Consider the following 23,141-nt stretch of genomic DNA (forward strand, 5'->3'; position numbering starts at 1 on the left):
TCCTCAAGTGCCTCGCTAACAGCTCCTCACTGCACAAAGAGCTTCTCCCTCTACAGCACAACCGTGGGGCTCGGCCATGCGCCTGCACCTCACTGGCAGCACCATCCCTGTCCTGCTGCCAGGCAGTGTCACCTGCCAGTGCCAAGGTGAAGCCCTGCAATAGGGTCAGTGCTCTCAGTGAAATTTCCCCACGTGCTTTACAAAAATTGCATAGAGCCACAGAATGTAAGGATGACACAAGAGACAGCAGACGTGTCTGTGGGGATACCATCCACAGCAGAGACTCTGATCAATGTCAAATACCGATCGGTATGGACAACATCACAGACCAGTCAATAACATCCACGATGGTACTCGGTTTCCCACTACAAGAATGCAATTTCTAAGTGAAACTCATCATTAGGGGCTGCCCGTTCAACGTTAAGGCCTACCTGAATTAGCGGTGCCTGTGGGAGCCTCTGGCAGTGCAGGAGCCGTAGGGTCACAGCAGCATCAATGCAGGTATGTGGCCACCTCTGGCCCAGCCTCAGCTGCAGGCACCTGTGGGCCGTGGCAGCGGGTATCTCAGAAGCACAGCAGGCTGAGGAGGAACACAGAAAGCAACAGCCATTGTGAGAGGGAGCGGGACACTGGGACATAACAGAGCACGTGCTGTCAGTAAACAGTTCAGGTATTTATTGCTGTGCATGTCTCACCTAGGGTAACAGCTGCACAAACCTAAACATCTGGTGATGTGATTAAAAGAGGAGAGAAAAGCGTATTTAATTTGCCTGGGGTGCCGTACAGTTTAAAATTATTAATTAGAACTCTGGTTTTCATTCGCCCACAAGCTCACGAGTGCGATTTTAAACACGTATCTCAGTTAAACAAATACTTCCAAACGTGCCTACAATAAAACCACTCCACAGAGCTACTCTGATGGCACCATATCCTGCTGAAAATTAACCCACTCAGCAGAAAGTTCTGGCCAGGGAAAGAGAGAAAAAGACCAAATTAAAAAATGGGAAAGGAAACACCAGATAAGGAAGAGAAGGAAGGCGGAGTGGATGGGAAATCACTGGGCCAGACAGAAAGTACTTCAGGGCATTGGTGGTGACAGCTCCGACCTGGAGTCTGGGAAGCGCATCGCGTTGGCTGCAGAGAGCACATTAGAGTCAAAGCACGGACTCAGGTTCCCTTTTGCTGATTCTTATTTGATAGTGAAAAACTCTGGCAGAGTGGTGAAAGAGAGGGCTGAGGGCTTAATGCCTGAAAGCACCGGAGTTCACCAAAGGACGTCTCTCGGCACACTGAGATATTGCTTTAGACCTTTTTATTCCAACAATATAAAGTGTGGCCGCAGCAATATCTTGGGGCTTTGGCTGATCCTTATCCTTGCTGAGCTACAGACTTGTGCTTTATCTCAGCAGCTCTTTGATGGGATTATTGTAATTGTAATTCACGTTTGTCTATCACTCTGGATCTTAATGGATGCCTAATGGATGACTGGCCCGAGGATCAATAGTACCACGTTTTGTCTACTTGGGATGAGAGAAGTGAATGTTAAAACAAATACGCCTACTATGCTAAAGATGCAGAAATAATAAGCAGATCAATGCAAACCAAGTTTGTCGGGAGGTGAGAAGGCCCCGCATGCAGCATGGGAGGACCTGTGGCCCTTCTGCCCGCTCAGCCGGCCCCACCAGCACGTGGCTGTGCCCTGTTTAAGGAGCATAATAAATCACACAGCGTTTTCCACAACTAAATTCTTTCTAATCTAGCCAGACTATTCTTAAACCATTAATGGGCTGATGATTGTAAAATCACTTCTGTCTGGGTTTCTGAGCAGTAATCTTCAAATTATGGGTTTGAAACAGCAATAATAGAATGTGTCATAAAAGAGTTCTTCCTTGGTAGGTCTATTATTGTAATAAAATAACGTATCTAGTCACCTCTACATTCTGCATTAACCCTTTTTATGATAATTACAAGTAAAGCGTGTCTCTGGTTTCCCTTCAGTAACATCCCCTCACATATCTCTGAAACAGCAGGCTACATAGGACTGAGAGCAAAGCAACACGCACGTTCTTTTTCCTCCATGCCAGCAACTCGTTCAGATAAAATCCACTCCATTTTAGAATTACTCTTGCCATTTGTGTAAGACTAACTTCCAATTCTGAGTTCTAATTTTGAGTCGCATGCATTTGTTTTCACAGAAATGGAAAGCTTACTCTTACATAGTTGCACGAAGCCAACCCATAGCAAGTTGAAAGCCTTCATACCCAGCATCAGAACACGCGATACGGAGGAGGCTGCAAGGAACTTTCATTACTAGAAGTCACACATGATGTGTGCTGAAGCTCTAGGCACTTTCATTCATTTTAATGCTTTTTAATGGAATTGGATCACAAAAAAAAACGTTAACATCACCAAAACAAAGTTCTGATAACATTCTAGGAGGAATAATCAAGGGATATTTTTAAATGTGCAGTAAAGATGAAGACATCCTAAAATGATACAACAGCGTTGACTGAGAGATTATGGATTTCATTGATAACAGTACTAAAAACATCAAAGGAACCTGAGATCTTATCCTGTTCATGTGAGTAACCTGTCCCAGACTGACTACATGCACTTTTATTACATATTCCATGTCACTTCCATCTGCATCTGATTTATGTAGCTCATAAACATTTATGCTTCTTTTACAAATAACCCTTGTATTATATTAATTTGGTTGAGATTTTTTTAAGCTCTGACCCCAGTATTACCTGTTCCAGAAGTTCGTTGTATTTATCGCTTCTCCACCATAACTCAGTTTCAAAGGAGAGGCAGCAAGAGCAGAGCTGTGTAGATACGCAAGCCTTGAAATCCTCTATGTTTTCATCACCTCTGTTCTCTTTTGAAATCTGGCATTAAAGAAAATATTAAGTACAGTGACACACATAATTTGTTTCAATCTCACATAGTTTACTGCTGGCTTTACTTTTTAAAGGAGTTCATCCTGCACCACCACACAGTGCTTTCTGGCTGGATTTAATAAGGTTTACATTTAGTGACAACAACACTCTCCCTGAAAGGGAAGAAAATTCTCAAGGGTACTTTTGCACTGACCTTAACACTATTCCTGTCTTGATCTATCATAGATCATTACTAAATTTCAGAGGGAGCTGCTTTCCTTACTCTTCCTCAGGAATTTGTTATGCATGTATTCTATGAAGAGCTGAAGAAAACCATTGTAATTCACATCTGTTTTATTCAATGTGACAGGAATATATATAAGCAACTTGGTATGACAGGAAAGTGAATCCAGGTATTTGATGGAAAAACACTATAATAAGATCTCCAAAGTACAGGTTTTTCCAAAGAAAATGCAAAGTTGTGCTATTCCTCTGTGACACTACAATGTTCAATAAAAGCTTTTATTTGTATCAAGCAAACCAGATTATGAGCAGCAATTACACTGGGGCAACTGCTTGAAAAATAGAATAATTTTCTCTTGAAAGGGCCATCCTTTGTAACTATTATCAAGGCAGCATTAATTGCATCTTCATTTTTCATACTTGTAGCTTAACTCTCTTAGCAAAGCTGAAAGGTCCGCATAACCTGCTCCATTAAGTACGTAAATTAGGTCTCCTGATTACTGAATGGTGTTATTGAGGTCAGAGTTTTGAACCATACAGAATAATTACAGAAGAGGATCAGAACCGCCTCCATTTCTAATCTTGGTGGAAATAACTTGAGGAAGTTTATTGTTTTTTTTTTTAATCAAAATTGTTAAACTGCACTTTACAAATAAGTTCCGCTGCACAGCAAGTCATTCTGAACAACAGAGCCAGGCCAAAAGCAGCACTGTTTCATTTCTCTCTTCTTTTTGCATTTAAATATTTTAATTCAGTTTCAGGTGTGTAAGCTCATGGCACTGCTTCGTGCCAGCAATGATGTCAATTGTTTCACAAGGTACCAGGCTGTCACCTGCCAACCAGATGTGACGGTGCCTGCAGCATGCTCTGCAGTCCCAGCTCCTGGTCCTTCAGCTGCTTCCCAGTCCCACTGCACAGCCATTCTGCAGCTTAGCAGCATCCGTTCCTCCAAGTTTATTTCACTCACTACTCCACAGAAAAAGGCTATTTCAACACCATACCTCCTACCCAACTTGGTGACTTACCACTTAATAACTATGGATTGACTCAGGCTGCAGTAATGCTAGTTTTTATCATGTACTGGAAAAGCACTACACACCAATGGTAAATCCAGTGAACAATTAAGATGCTAAATTGATTTCTTTCTTCTGGCTGCTCCTTCATATCTATTGATGAACAGAGTTTGGACAATTTAATTCATAATAAATCCTTTTATGCTGTAGTTGTGATAGGGCTTACTCTCTGGTAGCTACAGTCATTGAAGGATTTTCTAGTCTCCTTGACGTACAAAATCTTTGGTGAACGAGGACTGAAATAACTCAGAAGCAAGTTTCTTCTGCTTGTAAATGATAAAACAATGCCAAGGTACAGCTGAATCACATTTCAGATGTACAAATGTTTTCAGATTCCTCTTCACAATTCAGGGAAATGATAGGATCAGTAAAACCTTGTCACGGTTCTATGATTTCTGTTATCGGTCTTCTACATAAAACCCTGACAAACCTGAAGTTATATTTATTTTACCTACTTCCTACAGAAGAAAATGTCACAGTGTCCCAAACTGTCAGTACATTCTTAGCCAAACACGCACTGGTTGCATGAGTTACTACAACCTTATTTTAGAATTTAAGTGGGAGATCAGACAGCTTGGAATTGGGAACACAATAGCCAGAGGAGGTTACTCAGCAGTGCTGGCAGTCCCCAGCTTCATTGAAATAATGATTAAAAAACAAAGAGTACATTTTAAAAAGGTGTTGCATGCAGCCAGGCATATGTAAAATATAGCATGTGTGGAAAAGCAAAGCAGAATTAGAACTGAAGAGGCACCTTCAAATGAGTTCAGCACCTGATTTCTGTACTGGGTGAAGAAGGACTAGAGAATACACAACTCAGGTGATGAGGCTACAGCTTCCCCATCGTGAACCCCCGTAATGTTCCCACTGCCAGCCTGGAAAGTGCCGTCTGCTGTAACTACCCATTGGTTGGAAACACTGGCAATTTTTAGAGCTGTCCTTCCATCCCTTCCTGTGACTGGGAAACTTGTGTGAAGATCCAGGACTGGTACCCATCAGACCGAGCACAAGGCTCAGCAGGCTGACAGGTGAGGAGAGGTGCAGCAAGGACTAAGAGCTGGTGCTCTGCCACACCACCTGTGAGCGCCAGGGGAAATCACTGAACCGCACACTGAGCACTGCAGCAAATTCACTGTCAGCTGAACTGAACAGTGCTCCACACTACCTTGTATGCTTACTACAGACTGCCATTTTCCTTGTATCCAGCTACCAGCTCAGCAGGAAAAGTGCAACAAGCTACGGACAACCGCATTCTTCATGCCTCACTGATAGCTAAATAATATTGTTTGCTGGGTTTTTTGTTTGCATGTTTTTCAAAAAGTATTTTCTATTTCTGATGCTTCTATATGTAATGTTCTGCTAGACCACACTGCACGAAGAGCACTTCTTATTCACTGCAACACCCCACATAATTTAAAAAGTCTTAATGATTTTATACTGCAAGCATGTCCTTGGAAACACCTAAAATCATTATTACTAGCAGTTCTTTCACATTTGTTTATAACTTCTCAATACATGTTTATAGCACAGTGATTTTGGGGTTCATAAAAGAGCAAATTGCAGCTTACTTCCCAAATGATTGCAAAGTTCTCCTTAACGTGCATAGATGGGTCACACAGCAAAATTCGGAGCTGTGCATCAGTGAGGCAGTTCCACAGAAAGAATGAGAAACGATGTTAAAGAATGCATGAAACTCACCTAGAAAGTCCTCTCAATTTTTCACAGGGACAATACAGACAGATTCACAGTACATATAATCTATTAACAGGGATATGAGGATGATGCTATACTGGCTCACCAGGACAATATTCTGTCAGCTAATTTTGCTAAAAGTAAAAGCAATTTTAAAGCCTAGGGGGACAGAAATACCAGCACATACTTAGGTGTGAATGTGAGATCATTCTTCAGACTGTGTGCCAGTACTTACAGTTAAGGAGATGCAGGATGTGTTGATTCCACAGCTACAAGTCATAAGGGATGCTCCCGTGATAGAAAAAGCTCTGGAATATTTGCTGCATCGCTGTGAGTAAATAAATGCTTCTCGCTGGCAGCTTAGTGATGTAACCATTAGCTGCAGGAGCAAGAAATATAGTATAAACACTCAGTGTCCCAAATAAAAACTGAAAGCATCTGGTCAGAGATAGGGGGTTAGTAGACACAGATAGGAAATCATACCTGCCCTGAAGGTGTGACAATTTCATCTCTATTCCTTGTTACTTAGGCTAGTTTTCAGTATTAGACTGCATACAAAACCTCAAAAACATTAAAGCTGTCTGAAGTGTGCAAGTGAGCTCACTGTATAATGACTAATATAAAAATGAATAACATAACAAATCAGCATGCTAATTCAGACCACATTACTGAAAGGGCTGAGAAAACAAAGAAGAGAGAACAGGAATAAACCATGGAGCAAAACTAAATGTCAGATTTCCAGATGAATCAAAGCTGCTTCACCCTTCAATGAAGCATAAAAGCATGAGAAGTCGGATTTTCTTTTGCATAAAAAGAACCAAGTAATCCAATATAGCTTTTAACTGTGACTTCTTAATGCACAGCGGAGCTATGACTGCCAGTTGTACATTCTGACCAAAGCATGTGAATAAGGAAGAGCTCGTGGTAAATGAGCTGAAGAATGTGAAGAAAAAAAATCATTGCAACAATTGTGTAATAACCACATTGTAAGAAAGCAGCTGAATGAACAAGATAGAAGCTCTGTAAATACATATGCACATAGTCTACAAATGTGCTTGGAGAGAATTAAAAACAAAAAGGTATCTGGCAGTTTAGAGATCGAAACTATTCTGTGAGAACACGGGTTTTTGTTTTCACAAAACGTTCATGAGATATTTGATAAATCCTTCATATGATTTGAGGTCTGAACTATACAACTGTGTGCACTGTTACAGTACAACACAGTAGGGAAATAGGGAAACATGATGCCACAGGAAGTAAAATATTTGTCAAAAACTGAGAAATAAAGTCAAGAAAAATAAGAGAAAATTCTGCTCCTCGTAAGTCCCTTTTTCTGAAGGTAGAGTCATCCAAGATCCTCCTTCATATGCATCAACTCCACACACAGGATCAAGGATACTCCCCTGAGCTGACATTTGTTTATTTACCCTTGAGGGCAACAGTAGCATGGCTCTGCTGCCCAGAGATGTCATCCCTTCCCAGGATATTTACATGGCTGTCAAATCATTCTGGTTATTCCCTTGATTGAGTGGGAGACAAAGGTGCCAGATAGATAAGCCAACTAAATTATTGAAAAATAAGGAAATAACATTGGAAAACGTACAATAGATCAACTCACAATAGCACTCACTAGTACCCGAGTGTAGCAGCTGCAACAAGCAACAATTATGGAAGAAAAATGTAAAGAGAAGTTTCACTATGTTTATACTTTACATGTTTATGAATTCACTACAACAAAAAGCAGTCAAACAAGTAGACAGAACCAGCAGAGTCACAAATTCTAAAGAAAAGTAGCTAACAGAAATATCCTTTGATCTTTGTACAGATGTAAGAGTTCAGGGTAATGCAATACACATACCTCAGAAACTGCCAGGAGATCCAGAGTAACATATGCATCCACAGCTATCAGTGCTCAGCTATCCCTTATTACAGCACTTCTTCCCATGGCAACACACTCCTTGTTGTGCCAGTGTCTGGGGAGGCACTGTGAAGATTAAACCAGTTTTAAAAGGTATTTAAATAAAAGAATTAGTATTTATTTATACCCACATTTATATTTGTGCTTCTCAGAATCATTTATAGACAGGTTGTGTTGATTTTTCAGTCAGTAACCTGACCAACCAGTTGCTTTGTTGTGTACTAAAAATATAGCAGCTCACATACGAATATCAAGCAAGTCAGGAAACCAAACCTATGCATTTATAATATTAACCTGTTATGGTAACTTGTCAATTGTCAAAAGTGAAATTAATTACAATAACTGTTTCTTTATCTTACTTAAACAATGTTCTTCTGCTCTAACTCTAAAGACTAGTACTTATGTCCATAAAAATGGTGTTTTGCTAAAGAAATAGCAATCCTAAGAGCCAGTATTTAATAACATTATTTCATTACACGATACGGCATCGATCCATTTACACAGCCGGAGGTGCAGCAATTGTGAATTCAATTCTTCTCGTTTCCTTACTGCAAAGAACTTCGGCACTCTGTGATTAGCTCATTTGTCCTCAACCCTACATTCACTGAACGTAACGGCAAAGCAGAGCCCATTGATTGTAGCAACACAGAGGTATGAATCACAGAGCTTTCCCACTTCTCCAAAACGAGGCCCACTGGCAAATATTTAAGTGCCAAGGGATTTTAAATATTTCATCCCGTGTCTATAGATTTACTGAAAGTACAGTAATCCCAGTTGGAAACAATTACAATTACTCACTGCAATGCCCACATTTAGCTCAGCACAATTCTAGATGGATCTGCAGGCAATTTACTCAATGCATTCCAGTACAGAAGGGCTCCGCAGGCATTCAGTAATGCCCAGAGTTCAGGGGACAAAAAGGTAATGCAAATAACATTAGTGAATCACAAATCTTGATGTGCAGGTGTTCACAATCTCAATAGAACCGCAATGCAATTTAATTTCAGAAATACTTGTATTTACTGAATAAAGCGTGCTCTTTTCTTTCAAAGCACTGTCACTCCAGCGGCCATTAGTGAATGTTCTTCCTCAGGTTCTCCACAGGGAAGAACAGAGACAGTGCAAAGGCCTGGATGGATTTCAGATTGCACAGTACCAGCCAAGGGCTCTGCAGGCAAATTAGCTCTGATCAGTGTCAGGCAGGCCTAAAGCTAGTGGTGCCAAGACAGCCCCAAATCTATTTTTAAGCTCTCCTGAGGGCCCCATGTTCAAAGTTGCTGAAATACAGAAACCAGCAGCAACCGTGTAATCAATTTATGTGAAATCATTTGGAAATGATTAAGTCAGAGATTCAACAAGCTGGTATTAAAAGAAATGACTAAATCCTTTTCTTATTTTTATCATTGAACTGAATTTGGACCACTGCAGCTACTTATAATGGTCTGGGTCTTACCAGCACACAGGGATGCGCTAACTCACAGCTCTTGGCTCTGCTCATTCCCCGTTTGCCTTTGCAGTTACTAATTCAGAAATTCTCCCCTAATCTTCCCAGTTCCATTCCCACAGAGCACAGTCAGACAGACTGCCAGAAGAAACAGCACTTGGCCTTGTGGAAAGAACATGGAATGTGCACATGAAGGTCGCTTTCCTCTTGCCATACCAGAACAGAGGCAGACTTTGGCCATGGCCAAAAGGAATTTGCTACAAATACCTGGGATACATTTCCTAAGCCAAAAGAAAAGGATGTCATGTGATGGTGGCAGCTGTACAGACTGCAGCATCCCAGCCTTCATCACACATGCATTTGCAGTTATTGTGATTAAGGACACGCAGCTCTCACACTTTAAATGACACTCTGTTAAGAACAAAAAAAGCAATAATTTTAGAATGCAACTAATATAGATAACACTGTACAAAAATTGGGTTTGGGCTGCTTAAAAGTTATGGAAATAATGGGTTATTGGTATGCTGCTCAATTAAGATAAAGAATAGCTATTATATAAAGACAAACCAAATAACCACGACAAGCACTCAGTGAAAGAGCATAGCCCATTTCAAAGGGGAAAACGTGTTCATTTTGGTAATTCATTCTGTTCTGCATGAAAATGCAAATTAAAATGCTAATTAAGGGGAACATGCACAACAAAAAGAAAAGTGTTAGTACTGACACAAACAGCCTCTTAGGGCTGGCCAAACAGAACTGACTTCAATGTGATTTGGCAATTGTTGTGTTACTGACAGCAAATGTTCTAACAGAAAGGCAGGATATGGAGTCACGGAATCATCAAATCAGAACCAAAAATTAGTCCATCAGTTCATACCAGACTTTTTTTTCCACAAAAAATACATTAACTGAAATCGATAGAGAAGCCATAACTCGTTGTTTCTGGGCTATGATGTTCTAGTAAGTTTATTCAGGGAGAAGCATCAGATGAAATTGCAGGTACAAGAGGTTGTGTTTGCTCTTACCATACCTTCAACCATTTCATTTTGCTACCACAGGAGAAAAAGAGCAGCATTTTAACATATATAGCATATATATATATTAAACAAACAAACAAACATTGTTTAACAAGTCATCCAGAAACAATACCAAACCAGCAGTTATGTCATTAAAAAAAATGTGTTTCAGATGAGAATTCTCAAATCCTTGTGTTAAAATACTGTCACAAGAGCTTCAGAAAAACTCAGCACTCAATAGTTTCCACTGACAGTAACAAGAGCTTAGCACACGCTTTGGCAGGAATCACATGAAGGTTAACTGTGCTCAATCATACATAAGTAAAGAAAAAGCACAAATACTATGGCAGATAAGGACAGACCTTGTTGTTTTGATGCCAGTGCACTGTTAATAACAGGAGAAAAAGTCTACCCACGTAGCTTGGGTTGATTCATCTTTTCCTCCCCTTATTATGAATCAGATTCTTTGTTATCATTTATTGAATGAAAACCTGACTGCAGCACAGTCAGTGGGAGCTGTGCCACTGACGTCAGTGAGATCAATTCCTTACCTCACTAAAATTGATAACAACCTTATATACTTAAACAAGGATATTAGACTAGCTACAATTGCTTGAAGGAAAGAAAAGACCTGTTGCAACAAGGAATAAAAGACACTTCCCTGGATTGCAGCCTTTTGGCTCCATTTTGCAGGAGCTGGGCACACAACTCATTATTTTCTAGCTAAACTGTCTCCTTCCTTGGAGAACTTCGGTGAATCTAAATTGCACTACTGCCCTCTGTTGTGCTTTTTGTCATCTAAGTGATGCTCTGTGGGATATCCATTTCCCAGATCAGTTTCACCTCTATAAAGGTCTGAGCTGTGAGTATTAATGGCAGAATGAATACAGGTGAGGAGCTGATGTGCTGGGTAGTGGGGGTGCAAACTTCTTCCTTCTCAGTAGGACTCTTAATGCCACTGCTTACCTTGTAAGAACTAACAGTGAAAATCTTACAACAGTCCTACAAGCAACACGTCATTTCTGCAAATTAGTGATAAAGGGAGAAAACATTCGTGTCAACAAATAATAAGTAGAGAATGTCTTTTCTTTCTACTACAGAGACTGCAGTATCCCAAACACCCCCCCCCAACCGACTACAAAGTTCAGAGCTGATGACACTCCGGCAGATCCTTTCATGGCACATGCATCACATCACATTATATGGGCATGACACTGTAATGGTGCATGCCTGTCAAAGCACAACACTTTGCAAAGCAGCACGCCAGGGAATAGGAAAGGGCAGCCTTGCAAACTGGGGTTAACAGGCGATGTGGTTTCACTCAATGTTTTCATCAAATTTTTTCACTCAGATCTTGGTGAATGACGTGCAGGCAGCAATGTCGGCCCTTGCAGACAAACTGCAAAAATATCTTCCCCTAAGCCCACAGTCACCGCTACAATAAGCACTAAACATTTGACTGCCTTTAATATTTCCCTTCTTTAGGCAACTGTCCCTATGATACAGATGTCTCCAATATGCACATCTGCCTGCAGGAATCACTTCACTTCTTCCTACCCACAGACATGGAGAAATGAAAAATTAAATTTGATCACATCTGTATGTGAGAGCTCAAGACGCCAGGCTGGAAATCACTGGAGACTGGCAGAGCACTCTGGCAAAATATCACTGCACGTTTGCCCTGTGCTTATGTTCTACCCTAGACATGCGCTGCTGGCCACAGCTACAGAAAACCCATGGGGGTAGGTGCACCTTTGGTCTTCAATCTGCATAAGAAAATAATTATACTCTAAGTGATACTCAGCACACTCAACTTCATTTTGACAGTAGCCCAGAATCACTGTGACAAGCTGCACAGCAAATACTGCTCCAAGGAGGGTTCCTGCAGATAGCTGTTAAGCCAGACGCTGATACAGGATGTTAGTCCTGCACTTTGTGCTTGGGGCTTCAAGAGCTCCATCCCAGCAACAACTCTATGCTCCGAATGTGCCAGTGATCCCATTTATAGTCCTATCAGCTTCTGTGTGGGCCAAAACCTGCCTGAGGGTACAGCTGGTGGGCTGGGATGTGCTTTACTGACAGGTTTAGAGTCTCCTGACCTCAGATGTGAGGAGACTGCCTGTTGTACGTTTGGACTGACTGCACTGAACCTAATTCACCTGCCCAACACAGAGTGGAGGAGGTTGGCCTTTGACTTTAAGAGATACCTCAGGAAGTTCCGTCACCTCCTGCATCTGCAGCAGTCTGAGGGAGGACACGGAGCTCCAGCACAGCCTTCCCTCAGGAAAGCCAAAAATAAAACTAAGAAAGGGTGTGAGGAGAGGTGGGGAGGCCTGGCCACAGGGGTGGCACACACCTCATGCTGGACATCTGGCCAGCGTTCACACAGCAAGGGAGAAAACCTGAGCAGTGAGTGAGCGGATAAAGATTTAGAGACAGGAAGCAAAGACATTTAAGAGAGAAATTCTGTCCACTCTGTAGGAACAAAACCAATCCTTGTTGCAGCTCACTTGGAGTCTGGGTGACCAACCAACAGCCCCACATTCTGGGCTGCCCAGCCTGACACAGGCAGCTGCCATGACAGTGCACAGAAACTGGGCAGCAGGAGCAACGCCCGGCTGCATAAATAGATAAGCCGTACGTGCACACCCGTCATTTCACACACAGCGATCGTTCTGCCCCTCACGGCCGCCCGTTCCGGCACACACAGCCCGCTCCCCTTCAGCCCCACGAGTTCGTCCCGCCGCTCCGAGAGGCGGTAAAACGGCGGCCGTGCGCAAAAGGCGGAGTTCCCCCGCGCAGGCACCGCTGGGATTCGAACCCAGGATCTCCTGTTTACTAGACAGGCGCTTTAACCAACTAAGCCACGGCGCCGGGCGATAGCGCTGTGTGCTTCGCGGGCCCAATACATCGGCACAGCAGCGACCCGCCTCCAAACTGCGGCGGGGAACAGCCTACCTGCGGGAACGTACCTCCATCCCAGTGCTGAACGGCAGTCCTGCCCCACGTATCCTCCCTCTGTTGAGTGTCTCTTGGAAAGAAATGCTGAAAACGCTGCAAATACCGCTTTGAGGAACAAGGCTTCCAGACCCTTTGAAACGCAAAGTATTTTATTAATTGATATCTGCACACACACTAAATAGATATAATCCTCGGGTCACTCCCAAGAATACCGCACTCCGTGCTGGATGGACCCTTGTTAGACAGAACTAGTTTGTGCTGAATTGTGTCAGACATGAACTACAGCTTCTTCTCGTGGCTGGAGGTCATTGCACGGCAGTGTTTTAGGGCAGCAAGAGGGAAAACAAGTTCATGGTCTGGTTCATTGTTTTACTTACAAAGCTCCTTCTGATGCCCTCTGAAAGCCAAGATGCTGTGTGTGCCATAGTAAAGAAGAATTGTTTATCTAAGAAATGGAAGGAAACTTGACAATAATTTATAATTCACACATATTCATTAATAAATGGAGCTTGGAACTATCGTATTCATTTCAAATTGTTTAAAATTTACCAGCAGGCAAGTAAATAATTTTATCCTCCAGTACCATACTGTACAGGCTTCAGCTGCTGGGCAGTTACAGTCTTGACTTGACGAGGCACAGCTGCTCATGGGATTAGCAAAGTGTGGGATCATAGAATTGTCTGAGTCGGAATGAACCCTTAAAGGCCGTCTGGTCCAACTCCCCTGCAGTGAACAGGGACACCTACAGCTCCATTGGGTGCTCAGCCTGTGTGTCTGCAGGGATGGGGCATCACCACCCTTATCATCATCTTTCTTCCTTGTATCCAGTCTAAATCTCTCCTCTCTTAGTCTGAAACCATTTGCCCTTGTCCCGTCACAACAGACCCTGCTCAGCAGCGTAGTTTTATCATTCCTCCAGAATACTATGGCAGCACAAGATTAAACATTCAGCTTTATATGTGTAGTACACGAAGGCGTACAGACATTCCATTTATACTCACTTATGTTAACATCCAGAGACTGCCAGATGAATTTAAAGATCAGGAGGGATGGAAGGTGGCGATGGCAAAATATTTCTTGCTGGAGCAGACAGACGACAGAATACACACTTGGATATCACTTCAAAGTCACCGTGCTGCAGGCTTAAGAAAGGTCTTTCACATTCTTCGCACTGGTGTGAATACAATGAAAAAGGCAGTTTGGCTAATCATGTGAAAGGTGGGCATTATTTCCCTCAGAACGCAGCTCTGCACACACACACAGCGAGGCCAGATTTCTGAGACCATAATCTGATGAATAATTTTGATTAGTGGGCGTATGTTGAAAGGAAAAAGGAAAAGAAAGAAAGCAAGAAAAGCTGATACAGGTAGATAGATAGATAGTAATTTTGGATGGAATATTAACTCAGTATAGTCAGGATGAAGAAGTTTTGCTGCTGGCCAAACACGTGACGTTTACTCTATTTCTATTGGACTCTATGCAGCATTAATTTCAAATTCAACAGAAAACATTTACAGAAAAGTCAATGACATATTTTACTGTTTGTTGCAGCTCTGCATGTGAATTGGTGTCCTTACCACAACTGCTACTACTACATTTCACCCCCCCAAAAAGATGGGCAGATCTTTTACAGAGAAAGAACAACCCGTTAGTGCTTTCAACTAGCAAATCTCAGACTTCCCTTTAAAAGTCAAAGTTTGTTCCTGGATAAAGTATGAGGTGTGGCTAGCAAATAAACTGATACAACCTGAGCAATTTTTGAGCCTTTTTCTTTACTGCTTTCTATCACTGAAGGTATGAGATCCATCTTTTCAATGCTCCACAGTCTCAAAGTGGAATCCTGAGAAATAAAAGCAATCGTTTTGACATGTTTGTGCATCACCAAAACACCGATTTACACGATTTCTGAGAATATGAGCTGTCATTTCTTTAGATGAGTCTCTCAACAGGAGAGTGCTAAACCTCTCTCACGTTTAAGCATCATATCTTTGGGAACAACCTGCAGCAATCTTAAAACTGCATCGACGTTTTAAGAGAACAAAAAATAAACACAGTCATCACATTCTTTTTAAGATTTTCTATAATTACTTGATGTAGATGTTGATTAGAACATAGAAGGTTTACGTGCAACTTTTTATTGTGAAACATCAGTAAGCAAAACCTGACACAAAGGGATGAAATCTTCACATCCATTTATGATTTAGCTCTTGAAACCGCATTAGGAAAGTGGTGATCACCTTTGAGGCTGAAAGAATCCACTTCTTGCTTTCACTAATTGCGACATCTGTCACCCAGTCCCAGTGCCCCTACAGTAAAGCAAAATCTAACTTGAAGCCAAGGTAAGAATATATTGTTCTAACAGATCACACTGCACAAATTCAGCACATAATCCTGCCCGTATCTGCAAAGGATGGGCAAGGATATTGGGTAACAAATACGCTTTGAAAGGAGCACACACTTTACAGCTTCTCATCAAACTACCGGCCAAATAAAACTGCAGTACCTTTAAGCTTAACTTCTTATATCCTGCATCTGTTTCCCATATGACTATAGCGTTGTCATATCCACCAGATACTACAAGTGATGCTGAAACATGAAATCAGAATATTTACTGTATATTTGCTTTGATGCAAAGGCTAATAAGAGACTCCTTCTAGCACTGTGTCAGACTTGGTTAACACAACATAAAGAATGAGCTATTAGTCCTGCCTTGACAAGATGCTTGAAGTTCCTTTTGGCTATTTGTTGCTAATGTTCTTGATTTTATAAATAGTAAGCCTGAGTTTACATAATAGTAATGGAATAGTAAACAGTAATAGTAAAAATAGTAATAGTAGTGAAGTTGCAGAAGGGAACAGCTAATTAGACCAAGACATAAAGAAACTCATATCAGCCAGTTCCAGTGGAGAGATTCTGTTCCAGTACAATGGCAGTTTGCAATAATACAAATTCCATGCTTGTAGAGGAGCTGCTAGTCTGTGATCTGGTCATCAGCTTCAATTTACGCAGAGATCATTTTCTTGTAATTAAATATGCTATCTTGGAAATGACAAATTACTTACATGATTGGAGCGGTCACTTGTGGCTCACCTGTTATGTCACATACGCAGATACTGAGTTACATCATGTGCTGGTATACAGATAACTCACCATCATGGCTAAAACAACAGGAACTAACAGAACCCTCATGTCCCTGGTTCAAGGTAACAGGTCCATGACTCTGAAATTCTTCTGTTTTTATATCCCATATTTTTAAGCTCCTGTCCCAGGATGCTGTGCACAAGTAACGACCATCAGATGTAAAGCAGCAATCTGAGATAGCATTGCTGTGTCCCCTGAAACATGAGAACACCCCAACAGTGAGGTTTTGTAACCATTATCAAGCACTCAGAGAGCCTCCTGCAGCACTGAGTGCTCTCTCCATCCAGTAGAGCACCATAAATGCATCCTGAATGTTAACTGCATGGATAGTTCTGTAAAGAATATAGCTCTGGAGCTACTCACAGCCCTGCAGCCTGCATGGGTTTGGGCCCCTTGCAGGGTGAGCCACCAGCTGGAGGGAACCCCAACACTGTGTGAGCAATGACATTGCTTTGCAGCTACAGAACAACCACACTTCTTTAAAAGCAAGTTACCAAAAAAGGCATGTGAACTTGCATTCTAATACTCAGAGGAAAGAGATGAATCAATTTATATTAAAGTCTATAAAAGGAATTTGGAAGCTCTGGAACAGGCTAAGAACTCTGGGGCTTCCTGCAGTCTGCACCAGGGAGGGATCATGAGCATCTCTTACAGGAAACAACGCTGTCATCACTGTGATTTAAAGGAAATATTATTACAATGCTCCAGATTGAATTTCCCATCCAAAATTATTCCTAATCCCTCAACAGAGCATTTTATTACTGTTTAAAGGCACTCTCTGTTTATTGTTGTTATAATTCAAAGCTATATTTGTTGACTTTATTTAAAGCTACTGCTATTTTAACAGTTCACTTGATATCTATTGTATAATTTATTCTTAAAAATGATAACAACGCCCTACATTGGCCTAATTTTTAAATGTAATACTTTTTCCAGTGAGAGATGTAAGGGTTTAGCACGGGGAGCTGTAGGAGCTCACAAGGAGCACAGCTGCTGGTACTGAGCATGACATTCTCCAATAGTAGTGCTTTTTGTGGTGTCAGCTTACAAAATCAGAGGCAGATATTGGTGGTATGGCAGTAAAGATTGAACCTTCCCACCAATACTGTTGCTGTGTGACAGATGGCAGCAGAGGGATAGTCTGACAAAATGGTATCTGGCATGGAGATGCACATGAAGCGGAGGTGTGTCACTGAATTCCTCCATGTGGTAAAAATGGCACCCATCGGCATTCATTGGCACTTGCTGAACACTGATGGAGACCAAACAGTGGGTGTGAGCACAGTGAGGCAGTGGATCACAGAATCACAAGGCTGGAAAGGACCTACCACAAGCCACTAAACCATATCTCATAGCTCCTCATCCAGACTCTTCTTGAACACTGGCAGGGATGGCAACTCTACTACCTCCCTGGGCAGGCCATTCCAGTGCCCAACCACTCTGAGAGAAAAAGTTTTTCCTTATGTCTAAACTAAACCTCTGGCACAACTTGTGGCTGGGGTCCAGAGCATCTGTCCTGGAACCAGTCCTGTCTCATACTGCCATTAACAATATAGATAGTGGGATGATGAGAGATGAAAAGAAGCCAAAAAGGGAAGCCAAAGATGGTCTACAATTATATAGGAAAAACTATTAAAATTCAAAACGACCGCTGTATTATTTCTCCTTCACTACATAATGTTTTTAAAGGCTTCTTTATTCTATGTAATATTTTATCTTCTCACTTGTCAATTATAAATTCTTCCTAATTAGTAGGAATTACACCAATAAGTTTATACTTCAGCACTATGTCGCATATGCTTCTTCCAATGTATATAAAAGAAGATAGGAGCTCTAAAAGTAGCACAAAAATGCTGCCAAAACACAACTTTTCAATTATTTACAGCAGGAAGCTTAAGTGAAAGTTTTCATTCATGCATTCCATGTATATCATCTGCTTATATATACCTTAATTTAGTTCAACAACTACAGTTCATTTTCTCCAGTACAAATCTTACCATAACTGATAACTGTCAAGGATGCAAACAATACCACACATAATTAACTATAGCATTATTTCTTACTCTTTAATTGTAATTGAGGTGGATCGAGCTACGATATCCCACAGCTTTATCGTCTTATCGTATGATACTGAAGTCACTCTCTGATTATCAGGATCAAAACAGCATTTTGTGATCGTACTCCTGTGATGACCTACGGAAAACACACCAAGAGGAACTACTGTAAAGCTGCTTCCCAGCTTTGAATCATTAGCTTTCCATCTCAGTGCACAGGTCTGAAAGGCAGAACTACCCACAGCAGCTATGCACCAGTCTATCTCCAAAACACATTTATCAAGGAAGGGCATCTGAACCAAACTGAGTTCATTATAATTATTAAGAAATAAAAGAACTCGAGAGCTGCATAAACAAGACTTAAAAGTCATAAATCTTACCTTGGACACGTGCCACCTGTGTTGCACTTACTGCATCAAAAACAGATATGGCATTGCCATTATCTGAGCCAGATACCACATATTTGCCATCACAGGAAATATTACATGAAGTTACGATACCTTCATGTTCTTTTGTCCACTAAAGAGAAAATAAAGGGTTTTGGAAACACACTTGAGGGTTAGAGATAAGAGTCTTTAACAGCACTGGCTTTAATCTCTAAGTAGGCTCAGAAGCAATGGGCTTGGTATTACATTAGTTTGGTGAAAGGTGATAGAAGTATTTATATCCAATTCTATTTGTAAAATAGCAGTAAGTTTAAAATTAGACAGGGATATCTTGTTCAAATCTTAAAACATTAATTCAATCAGTCTAACATATCTTCTGAGACAGATGATTATTATTACAGCCATTTTTATCTGAAATAACCGAAACATCTTCATCATTAAGGGACTTAACATGATCAAACAACCGATCAGATCAAAAGCCGGACTAAAAATCAAGCCTGCCTCCCCTGATTCTAGTGCACTGTGCAAAGAATGAATGCTTTGGTTTTTTTCCTTATTTGCCAATAATGAAGGAACACATCTGAATGTTACAGTTACACCTTCTTGATAATGCACTCAAAAGGATACATACAAGCACTTTTCCTGTTTCCATATCCCAAGTCTTGACAGTTTTATCATAGGATGATGTAACCACTCTAAAAATGACCATGAAAACAGCACTCAATGTTTTCGCTCAAGAGAAGATATTTGAAAATAAATGCTTTTAATTCCAACAATGACTTACCATCCTGACTCATTCATTTGTAAACACTGCAGCAAAAATTGCCTTTTGCAGTTTAAAGTTTGTAATTATTTACATTTCAGATATAAACTAACAATAATGTCATGTACACAATGTTCCGACACTGGTCTGCACAAACACAAACCCACATTACACAGCAAAGCTAATTGATGAGAAGTGGCAGGCTTCCATGAATGAGGAGGTCACCAAGTTTGCCCTCACATTATTTTATTTGAGTATTTCCAAATATCTAAAATAACATCTATATGAATGTCACAGTATTTGTAGATAAGGAACTGGTGGCATTTTCTGTTGGGAGGCAGCAGGCAGAGTGGCACATGTACAATCCAGTGATCAAAAAGTGATCAGTCAACTCTTTAATTTGATAAAAATTGATTTAAACTACAAATTAATGATAAAATATAGCAGAAATAATACCCCTGGAGGCAACACGACATCCTCTACTCAACCAAATGTTAATGCATGCTGCAGTTTTAATTATTACGTCCAGAGACTGACACTAGATAAGATACATTTCTTCCTAAATTGAAATTACAGGCTTAATGGAAAGGATACGGAACATTAATAAACAATACAGAACTTTTATGACCACATAAATCTCACTGACAGATGAACCCCTGTGCCTTGGCTTCGGTGTCGTTCTTCTATGCAGTACCTCTTCTCCTTTCAGAACATAAACCATAGACTTCCAGCCACAAATAACTCACAAGTAGTAATTCCTTTACCCTGAAAGGGTCGTGACTTGGACTGTTCCTTCAGCGGCCACCAAATGAAAACCAAAAGATTTAAGCACTGCTGTACAAACTGTATGCAAAATGAACTGAAAATGGAGTCTGGCAGTGAACGGGCTGCTACCAGACAAAGACAAAGGGATAATGAGCAGAAAGTTAAGCAAAAGAAGCTTCACTTTGATGAACTAGAAAACAGTAGAAACAACTGAAAAAGTAACTGGTTTGTTCTAAATTTGTCCAACGCTTTTCACATGTAATCACATTTAACCTTGAAGATCACATTAATTGTCACCTACTTTTTTAATAAATAGTGATAGAAAATAGTCACCTTCTGCCATCAGGACTCAGGTTGCATTCAGAAACTGGGGCTGTGTGCTCTTCAAAAGTTTGAACAGGAAATCCTTTGGCAACATCCTTGAATAAATCAGGAGTTTGATTCTGAAGTGCTTTTTTGTGAAAAAAAAATAACACAGCACCACAAAACCAAAGCAAAACAAAGCTGGTAAAATAAGGTTAACCTGACATGTGTGATCTAACCTAAAAATACAAATGGAGACTTATTTCTGTGTATTCTAAAAGTCAGTTGTGAATGTCGTGTTCAAATACTGATAGCCATACTCATCAATAGTGTCCATCTAAGTGCTGTCTCGTGTTTCACAAGCCTGCCTCCACACTGGGCTGGTCCAGGCACTGGTGCCAGGACTTTTTGTTCTGTTTGTACAGAACCAACCAGAGGTTCATTGCTGGGCTCCTGTGTACTGCAGTGATACAGATGAAGACCGCAACTGCAAAAAGGCCAACATCCATCACACTGACCAACATTTCATTCCTTGCTCATCCTACTCTGTCGCCTTCCTCTGTGAAGAGGCTATTTCAGATTCTTTACAAAATTATTTCACCTATCATATTAAGTCATCACCGCAACAGATGTTGGTTTGGTTTTTAATTTGTTGTTGTGTTCACAACATACCCAGAGCTTCACTGTTCTGTCATAAGAGCATGAAAGTATTTTTGAGTCTTCACAGCAAAAATGGCAGGAGCTCACAGTATCGCTGTGCCCTCTCAGAATTTTAAATTGAATCTGTAAGCAAACAGGGCAAAGTTTAGGAAATCTTCTCCTGGAAACCCTTGGAGCAGCCATGGCCACACAGTGGAGTGCAATGCAGCAGCAGAGCTCTGTGTGGAGAGGCCACATCCTGCTCCAGCACCAGAATGCAGCTGCTTGAGTTGGTCACAGCCTGGTGGAGAAAGAAAGGCTGGTGGATTTGATTTGTATTTTCTGGAGAGAAAAGGCTGGGTTGTTTTCTTTTGTTTATTTTTCTCTCAAGCAAAGTAATATTTAAGTCTCAGGAAGTCTCTCTCAAATCTCTCAAAAAATCATTGTATTTCAGTGATTCTGGCCCACGGAGAGGCAGCACCAAAGACTCCCGGCCTGTGCTGTTTAGCCACAACCACCACCATTTGTGTGAGGCATACTCTGAGAACGTCTTTCTTCAGTCACTGAGTGCCCACCACAATTCTGTGCGAACCAAGCCACCGAAAGGCCCACCTGCCCCAAGTGTTAGTGCTGAGCTTTCAGGAGCCCCGCACCAGCACTTTGCCAGCGCTCCCTTCCTCCCAGCAGCCCTGCCCAACTCCCCGGCCCACCTCTGCCGTTTGCTCCTCGGCTGAGAACCTCTCGGGCTGGGACTCCACGGCCAAGGGCTCCCCGCGGCTGCCCCCTGCCGCCATGCTGCCCGCATCACCTCAGCCGCAGGCCGCCCACTGGCGGGAACGCGGCCCCGACGCCTTGGCTGCACCGCGCGGGTTTGCTCTGTCACAGCCACGCTGGTACAACAGGGTCAGTTTTATATCTTCCCTGCAGCAGAAGAAACCTCCTCAAGGCTTCAGGTGTTTTCTCTCCCAGCCCCAGATGTTCTTTTTGGCTTTATTTTACAAACCACGCATTCTGTAATTCAACACACAACTATTAACCACCTTGCTCTAACCAAGAGCTGCCACAGAGCTGCAGGTACCGAAGGATGCATCTGGAGTCAGAAAGAACCTAAAACAGAGGATTTCAGTTAAGGCTTTTGTTCTTAAGTTTAGACAACTTTGTTTTGGAGTTTCTGTGCACCTGGAAGGTGAGAGGCTGTGGGTCTACATAACAGCTTGCTGGTTTGTAGCTTACATTAGTACTGCAAGCTTCAAGTATTTCCTAAATGTACTGCATGAAATAAAAGTAGTGCTTCCATTGTAAACACATATAATTGCTGAATAATGCAGATATAATTATAGTACTAACATATTAAGGCTAACTCGGCCTTAATTTCTGTAAAACTGACAGCTTATTGGTTTAGGTCTGCTCTGACAAATGCTATTCGTACTTGGGAGGTGTTCCAACTCCAGTTACAGCCAGATGCTGGGAAAACGCAACCTGAATTTCTGCGTTAGAAATGTTAGAAGCCACAGAAAATACACATACCCAATACATATTTTCTTCAGTTTTTAAGTCCTTAGCTTAATTCCAACAAATGTTTGCCCTTCAGAGTGAAGGGAGAATGGTTGAAAAGAACCTTCAAAGATGATCTAGTCCAACCACCTGACTTCTTTAGGGCTAACCAAAACTTAAGGCACACTACTGAGGGCAGCTCCTGGAACACTGGCAGACATAGGGAATCAGCCACCTCACAAGGTGCTGCCCATGTCTGACCACCCTTGTGGCAGATAAATTTGTCCTAATGCCTTATGTAAACCTCCACAGAACAGCTCTGTGCCATTGCCATGCTCCTTGAGAGATCTAAGGTTTTAGAGGTCGGAGG

General features: G+C 41.5%; 1 protein-coding gene and 1 non-coding gene across 2 annotated transcripts; both read right to left on the minus strand.

Moving 5' to 3' along the window:
- Positions 1-13,065: 13,065 nt before the first annotated feature.
- On the minus strand, positions 13,066-13,139 carry TRNAT-AGU (transfer RNA threonine (anticodon AGU)). Its single transcript has one exon. It is a non-coding gene; the product is annotated as a tRNA-Thr (tRNA).
- Positions 13,140-14,259: 1,120 nt separating this feature from the next.
- Positions 14,260-22,193, minus strand: WDR88 (WD repeat domain 88). The gene is made up of 11 exons (XM_072346833.1): positions 21,988-22,193; positions 21,311-21,421; positions 20,669-20,754; positions 19,439-19,502; positions 18,802-18,940; positions 18,431-18,560; positions 16,377-16,561; positions 15,730-15,812; positions 15,464-15,532; positions 14,974-15,066; positions 14,260-14,397 (listed from the first exon to the last, which is right to left on the minus strand). Exons 1-11 carry the CDS (start codon positions 22,069-22,071, stop codon positions 14,260-14,262), a joined length of 1,182 nt encoding a protein of 393 aa, XP_072202934.1. The 5' UTR covers positions 22,072-22,193.
- Between the last annotated feature and the right edge of the window lie 948 nt (positions 22,194-23,141).

Source organism: Excalfactoria chinensis, chromosome 11 (genome assembly GCF_039878825.1).
Source record: "Excalfactoria chinensis isolate bCotChi1 chromosome 11, bCotChi1.hap2, whole genome shotgun sequence".
NCBI classification, from domain to species: Eukaryota; Metazoa; Chordata; class Aves; order Galliformes; family Phasianidae; genus Excalfactoria; species Excalfactoria chinensis.